The 8,010-nt window shown below is 36.1% G+C and overlaps 1 protein-coding gene across 4 annotated transcripts in view; it reads left to right on the top strand.

Moving 5' to 3' along the window:
* The window catches only part of Mme (membrane metalloendopeptidase), a 142,019-nt gene extending 134,920 nt beyond the window's left edge, over nucleotides 1-7,099 (top strand). For all 4 annotated transcript variants that reach the window (XM_033759764.1, XM_010636896.1, XM_010636898.3 and 1 more), the window contains exons 21-23: nucleotides 1,052-1,147; nucleotides 1,478-1,554; nucleotides 6,541-7,099. In XM_033759764.1, coding sequence (XP_033615655.1) covers nucleotides 1,052-1,147; nucleotides 1,478-1,554; nucleotides 6,541-6,640 — 273 coding nt within the window. In that variant the 3' untranslated portion in view covers nucleotides 6,641-7,099. The remainder of the gene's footprint in view (nucleotides 1-1,051; nucleotides 1,148-1,477; nucleotides 1,555-6,540) is intronic.
* The last annotated feature ends 911 nt before the right edge of the window (nucleotides 7,100-8,010 follow it).

The raw sequence follows: 8,010 nt of genomic DNA, 5'->3' as shown, positions 1-8,010 counted from the left end.
TTTTTTTTTTTTTTTTTTTTTACTAATGCTAGACATTGTGCATTTTAGCCATTTTTGTCCTGGATGGTTTTTGTTTTCCTACAAATATTCTTGAGATTTATTCCCAGTTAAATACCTTCATAATAGTTTGATTCTTTGGGGTCTTGGCTTTTACAGCATGACAGGTGGGACTGGAATAGACCTCAGAGTAGGAACCATTATTCCCCACTCCTGAGGCAAAAACCCTAAGGTGTGAATCTTGAAGTTTTCCAATCTTGTACTGTGTGAGTACAGCCCTGTTACCACTGATCCCTTTGGGAAGTCTTTCCCTAGCCTTGGACAGTTTACACATACATCTCCAGATCAATACTAATACTAAGCTGAACTATTCAGTTGTGATCTCTGAGTTTCTCTGTCTTTAAGAATTTCTCCTCTTTAGTACCCTGTCCCTGGTGTGCCTGCACCTTCAACTTCTCCTCATAGCTCCCCAGGCTACCAATGAGTTTCCCCTTTCTACATTTTGGCCCGAAAACTCAGAGGACCAGAATATTTGCTTATCCTTACCATCGTATTCATACACTACAGGACAGAACCCTGAGGGATCTCAAGAGAATCCCTTGACTTGTGGCAACAGTTATTCAGATCAAGTCTGATGTGAGTCTGTTTGCTAAGAGCAGTAACTAAGTTAAATATAGCAATTGCAGGTGACTTCCTTGGCGATGTAGGTAGTTCTCCAGCTGGCCGGTCCTACCTGTCTATCTTTAGAAAAACGTTTACATAAGCTTTTCATCACTTTTGTAAGTCGTTCATTCATTCCACTGACATTTACTGACCATTTAATATGTGCCAGACTCTTGTCACTCACTAATCAAATTCGTGCTCTTTTCAGAGTACTTTTTAAATACTAGTTTTTCTCCTAATCCAGGCAGTAGTTGTAGGCTGCCACATCTAAATTGTTATTATGGTGATTTTGATGTAAAAGATTAATTACTTGACTAACATGGTATTTTGCATAGGTTTATATGTAAATTTAGAAATTATAAACATCATATTTCTTTTATTGTCTTCCCAGGCCTATCAGAATTATGTTAAAAAGAATGGTGCTGAAAAATTACTCCCTGGACTTGACCTAAATCACAAACAACTGTTCTTCCTGAACTTTGCCCAGGTACTACATCTTTCTTGATTGATACATGTGAAAATCATTTTGAGTTGTGATTTCACAGTAAGTGAGGTATTATACACTGAGTTTTCTTGTTTTAATCAATTGTGCCAGAACATTTGACTTGAGTAACTTTCATTTTTTATAACAATGTCAGATCATATTCTAGTAAATAATGACACTCCTACTTGCCTTTCATTGAATGTTATTTGAAGAACTAATCATTGAGGAATGCAGAATACCAATTTAATTCTGCTTTTGTCCCCAACCATCCCAGACAAATTATCTGTGATTAGAATTGAACGCACTGCTTTGCTTTTCCCAAACTCCCCCTAGGTGTGGTGTGGGACCTACAGGCCAGAGTACGCAGTCAACTCCATTAAAACAGATGTGCACAGCCCGGGCAATTTCAGGTACGTGGGAATGAGTCAGGGTGCTTCCACATTTGGAATTTGGCCTTCTGTAATCTGATTCTGTAACATGTGGGAATCTGATGCAACCTAACATGCTATCTCAACACCAAGGTTCTGGGTTCAATCTCCAGTACCACAACTGAACAAGAAAAATTACTCACTCGAAAACTGTTTATTTTATGACGTTATGCCTAATTTCTGCATAATGTGAGCGATGTTTAGTTCTGCTAGTGCATTTAGTTCTGGGAGTATGTATTAAAAATTTCTTTGTTTAAAATGCAATCCCAACCTTCTTCTTGCCTTAATATGGTATCCTGAATCCTACCTAATTTTCTGATGAGATAGGCTACCATTATGATCACTAATGAGGATTTGGGTGTTTATTAATTTAGTGAAATCTTCTAAAACTGTTGTATGTATAATTCTTTATTGGCATACCATACCAGTGGTGAAGCCTTTTCTTACATTGTGGTGTTTTTTTTCATATATTGTGGTTTTCCTGTACATTTGTGTTTTCCCTAATACTAGATATTACTTCATCTCTGTGCCTCAGTTTCTTGTCACATAAAATGCTGGTTAAATTACTGTGAGAGTTGCTGGAAGATTAACGTCAATGCGTGTGAAATGCCTATTGCAAATATGCATTTGGAAAAGTACCAGGATTATTTCTAGATCAGAGGTTTAAACAAAATAAAAACTTTGTGGAAAAAAGTATTTCCATATCACCTAAGAGTAAAGCACTTTATCTTACTCATTTCTTATGTTCAGCACAGTCCACGATATCAATAATTGATTAGTGGTTAAGTGATACACAGGTTAGAATTTAACTGTTTTCCACCCCTCAAATGTGAATTGAAAACAACATTGATTATAATAAATATGTGGGATTATTTGTGTCTTTTTTTGTTGTTGTTCTGGCTCCAAAGATAACTCTTTGACTATGTTTCATTCATAATAACAAAGGTATGTGCATGTGTTTTTAAGGGCAAAATGGATGCCAACCTTTTGTCAAGGAAACTATTATTTTTCCCTCGGAGGTAAAAGGATTTCCTTGGCAAAAGGTTGAGGTTACATTTAGTTTTGGAAACAGGCTGTTTCCTGGCTATACAAAGTAAAGCAGTTTTTAAAGAACTTTAAAAACTAATAGACATTCAACATGCAAAAGTTGTACTCCATGGTGTATATAAAAAAACATTTCCAAAATAGAAAATTTGTAATTTTACGCCTAAATAGCAATAATATTTAAAACAAAAGCCAAATATACTTCATATAAAGGTGAAACCCATAAAACTATATTTTTATGTCTCATCTATGATTGTTTAGTTCTTCCTAAAACCTTACCTATTTTAATATAAACGCTTAAAGTCTTCAAAAGTTAAAACACAAAACATTTCACAATGAATATGCTAGAAATTAAATCCATAACTTAAACATTGCCTTCTTTTTGAAAACCCAATTTTTAGTTAGCCATGATCCCATAATTACACTTACTGTATAATCAACAAGTGTATTTCTGAAATTATATAGATATAATAATTCTGTATTATATATGTGAGGGTCTCATGATTTTTAAAAAATACGTTAAACAAAAATTATTTAAGTACTTCTATTGCCCAATATTATCTCCCAAACATGGAAAAACACTTGATAGAAACCCAAAATATAAATAAAGAGCAATATAAAAGATAGATAACAGGAAAGAAGATAGATCCTTTGTAAAAGATGGTGGGAGTGGGAGTAGGAGAGGGAATGCCATGAAGAAAAGAATTAAGATGTGTTATTTACAAGTTCCAACTCCACGAGAGGAATGTAATCAAGATGTACTGGAAGTATGTACTAATAAAAAACTGAAAAAGTAAAAATAAAATCCAAGTTGCTCAATCAGGGAAAAACCTAACACCACTAACAAGTCAAGTAATGCTTTTTCCAGCTTAATTTCCAGTATTTTCAAAAGAATATTGTTTCTTATATTTTATAAAAATATCTTCAACTAAGTATACTCCTAATTTGTTTCTTATCATTTAGTATGCTTAAGCTAACCACACATGTTTTCTCTGCTTACCTTAAATTTTAACCTTGGATCCTGATATTGTGGTGAGCTTTTTAGAATTCCTGTTAGCTTCTATTCGTATTTAGTACTTAGTAAATATCCCTTCCACCTTTTTTTTTCCTTTTGATGTTGAGCATCAACATAGGGCTTCCACATAACAGCAAATACTAGGCATGTGCTCTGCTGTTCAGCTACACTTCCCAGCCTCACTTGTATTTTGCACTACTGGGGACTGAATCGAGGGCCTCAACGTGCCAGGCAAATACCATACCACTAAGCTAGACTGCCAGCCCTGATCTCTTCAAGTCTATGTAGTGGGACACACACTCATCACTGTGACTTTGCTCTGAAAGAATCAAACAAATTATTTAATGATAAAGATGAGGTAGATTCTTCATGGATGAAGCCAGTTAAAATTGTAGCCAAATAATTCACTTAAAAGAAGTAATAATAGGTTGTCAGAGGACCTATTAATAGTAAAAAGTATATTCACTAATTTAAATGTCCAGTTACTTGTAGGCAGAAATAATCAAATATGTTGGATGTTCAATTCCATCTCTTAAATGTTTTTAATGCAACTTACCAGTTTCCAAGGCAGTAGCATGACACGATTTTTTATAATGCAGTAAAAATTTCAAACAAACCACCTTAAGAAATAATGAAAACATTTATATTTTGTTACTAAGCATATAAATGCAAGAGCTATGGTGTTTTAATATAGCTTGTAATTCATTTAGTATTTTATATTATATGAATGAAATATTAGCTCATTTTTGAGAAGGGATTCATTGTATAAATTAATGTAGCCACTTTCCAAACGATTATTCAGATCACCCATCCAAAGATTTAATGTTATTAACACCAAACATTAGTTAGAAACCTGTGTTAAGTGAAGCCCTAGTGTGTTGTTGACCTAATTATTCAGAATCAGATTATCTGAGTGAAGTCTTAGGTAGAAGAAGGAGATGAAATGGAGATGAAGAGCTGAGTGTGTATCAGGCAGAGGGTTTCTGTGCCCATAATTTCCAGTGATGTTTTCCAAAAACCTTGTTTATTTGTTATGTTTTTAAATTGAGAGAAATATAAAATTAAGTCATAATTTGGGGCTTTTTTTACCCAAGTATTTGCTCCCATATGACTAAATCAAAGACAATCCTTTGGAAAATTTGCAGTAAACTAAAAGCAAAAAGTGCAGTTTTTCATTTCTTTCTCACACATATTCTGAAAAGCAGGGAACTTGTTCCATGGCATGAGGAACGTCCAGGCCACCATGATGACTCTGTCCAGCCAGCCAGTGACTAGCACATTTCAGATGTAAGAAATGGACACAATAAACCAAATTAAACCAGGCTCCATGCTCATAGCCTAAGGTAGAAAGTAGAAGGTTAAATTTCAGTAGTTTTTCAGTACACCACAATACTTGCTAGGCTTTCATAGGAGTCCTCCGCCCACACCTGACTTGTTTGGAAGGGAGGTGGATCACGGGCACGCCATTCTCATCTCAGGGGATTAACCCACTTAAGAGTTCATAGCTGATTTGATATTCGGCGGTAAGACCTGGTCTGAAGAAGCAGTTAACTGACCAATGCCCTGGAGGGGTGTATCTCTCTCACCGGCTCCTCCTTTCTGTCTCCACTTCCTGGCCACCATGATGTCTGCAGCTTTCCTCTACATAGGTCCTTCCACCTTGCTATTTCTGCCTTGGAGCAGACAATGAACTGAAACCTTTAAAAAACCATGAGTCAAAATAAACCCTTCTTCCTTTACATTGGATGCTCACAGTCTCAGGGGTCCATCTGAGTCTGGTGCCTGTTTCCTTCCAGTGGTCATAAGCCAGGGCCTCCATAGCCTCCGTCCTTCCTGTCAGGTTCACCGGCAGCCACATGCCATCCCCTCTGGCTCTTGTCATTAACACAGGCTGAGTCACTGCGGCCCAGGGCCGTGGAAGCTAATTCTCTCCCTCTCAAGTGAACTAACAGATAAAAACTCTTGGCTTTGACCCCACCACATTTGTGGTGACAAATGCCAAGTGGTACCGATGGCAGCATATCTGCCACAGATAGAGATTCTGGAAATTAGAAGACTCCCAGCAAATGCTTCTGTCTTCCACTACTCTGTACATTTGACTCCAGGACCTTCATCCCAGCTCAAGCTGGGTGTGGTGCTGGTCCCAACAAGAAGAGCAGGGAGTAGCTGGCTCATGCTCGGCATGACACATCACCTCTGGATCATTGTATTGCCTTGTCTCTCCCCTCCAGTGCTGCCTTGTGCTGGTAGTGGGTTACATGTTGTTGTTTTTGCCCATTTGGGTCAGAGATAAGAAGAAATGGGCATTTTTCCAGTCCTTTCCAGTTATTCAGGCTGAATCCAGTTCCTGACATTTAAGGAGTCCTTTTTGGGGGGGACAGATTTCTCTAACTTTCCTACTAAAGCAAATCAATATCTATTAAAAGCAAGTTATGCTTAAGTTATTGTAGGAACCTTTTTAAGTACAGTGAGAAATCATTTTATTCTTTGACTATACTTTTTATAAAAACTGCAATTCCCAATGTGAATTGTTCATTCATTTAAAGTATTTGTAAATTATTAATTCTCCATTAAAATTTTAAGATGCAGGCACTATTATTATATTTATTTTACAAATGAAGCAACTGAGGTACAGAGAAGCCTTATAATCAGCTTTCAAACCATGCAGTTTATCTCCAAAATCTGTGCTCTCAACTGCTATACTTTGTTACCTGTCCGTTTTTTAAAAGTCTGTCAATTAGAAAGAGTTAGCTCATGATACCAGCTTTTTTCCTTCCCTTTGAAATTTTAAATTCCAGATCCACTCACTTGTCTTCCACTAAGAAATTTTACAGGGCTTCAACATAGTATGGACATAAATATTAAATGCTTATGGTGACCTTGTTTTTGTTTGTTTGTTTGTTTCAAAGGATTATTGGTACTTTGCAGAATTCTGCTGAGTTTTCAGAAGCCTTTCATTGCCGGAAGAATTCATATATGAATCCAGAGAAGAAGTGTCGGGTTTGGTGATCTTTGCAAGAGGCAGTGCATCCCTTGGCTCGACTTGCCAACACCACAGAACTGGGGAACTCAAGCTGGGAGAAAGTTGGCCCCAGATGCCACTGCAGTTACTTGGGCTAATAAATGAGAGCATCGTAATTCAAGTGAAATTGGGTTATTCTGGAAAAAAGTATGGAAGGAAGAGGGGGGTCTGAGGTCTGTCAAATCAGTCACTTCTCACATGTAAATAATGATTAATTCCTACAGACGTTATTACAATTCATTTCTGTATCTTTGTGGTCTGTCACTTTGATGTTTTCCCTAGAAAATAGTGTTAATCACTTGCAGGTGACCAGGATTTCTGTTCAAGGAATGAAAGAAGATGTATTCATGCAGGTGGACACCAAAATCACAGTGGTTATATGGTCATTTTAAACATATTGCCTAAATACTTGTTTTTACTTTTATTTGCAATATGTATACTCCTCCAAAACTCTTCCAAAGAACTCTTACACATAATGAGGCCTTGGGGCTTATGTAGCTTTAAACTCATTTTCCATACATCAGTTTATTGTTATCATTTAACTTTAGGGAAAAAAGGAAAGTCTAAAACTTGTGTTGTACCTGCTTTAATGATATTAAGGCCCCTACAATTTTCTAACAATTTTGTTCTCTCTGTCTCTCAAAACTTGGTCTTTTTAAAAGATTTGTAGTAATGTATAAATAATAACTTTTATATTTAATTGTTAACTACACTTATAAGTGATTTATTATAGGTATTCATTAAATATTGAAGTTTCAGACCAAGATAAACTGTTATGAACCAAGATCTGTAAAGTGATGAACAGATGAAAATTTGAGATTTTTTTTAAACTTATAAATCATATTGATGAAAAGCTTTAAGCACAAACTTTGAAGTAAAAATTGTTATTGAACAGTTGTCTAAAGAACTAATCTTACGGTTTACAAACAGGACTTTTTAAATTTAATCTTTCCCTAAGAGTGGCTATGATAAAAGGGCAAAACTGCATCTACATAGCTCTGTGACCCCTCCTCTTTTTAGGTTTGTCGTGGAAAAAGTATTTTGATAATAAATTGAAGTTGTGAGCCCATTAGTTACTAAGCCTGTGTGTGAGCCATCCAGCTTTAGAAAGTACATTTATTTCTAAATAAGGATGGGAGACCTCCAGTAGACCTGCTTCTCGAATTCTGAGTCCTGTAGATTTCTGGGAGAGTAGTATGTCCGGTCCCCAATAAGGATTCATCTCTTGAGCTTTTATATTCCTCTCTTTCCCTACCCTTGGCTAGTTTCGCTCCCTTCATTACCTGATGAAGGCTTTACAAATGAGGTACAGTTCCATAACCTTTAATTTTTCTAACAAAATGTAAAAACAGAATTT

This window comes from Fukomys damarensis, unplaced genomic scaffold (genome assembly GCF_012274545.1).
Source record: "Fukomys damarensis isolate Sample0158 unplaced genomic scaffold, DMR_v1.0_HiC HiC_scaffold_37, whole genome shotgun sequence".
Lineage (NCBI taxonomy): Eukaryota > Metazoa > Chordata > Mammalia > Rodentia > Bathyergidae > Fukomys > Fukomys damarensis.
Note: the sequence above shows the minus strand (reverse complement) of the source record. Positions and strands in the feature narration are given on the sequence as shown.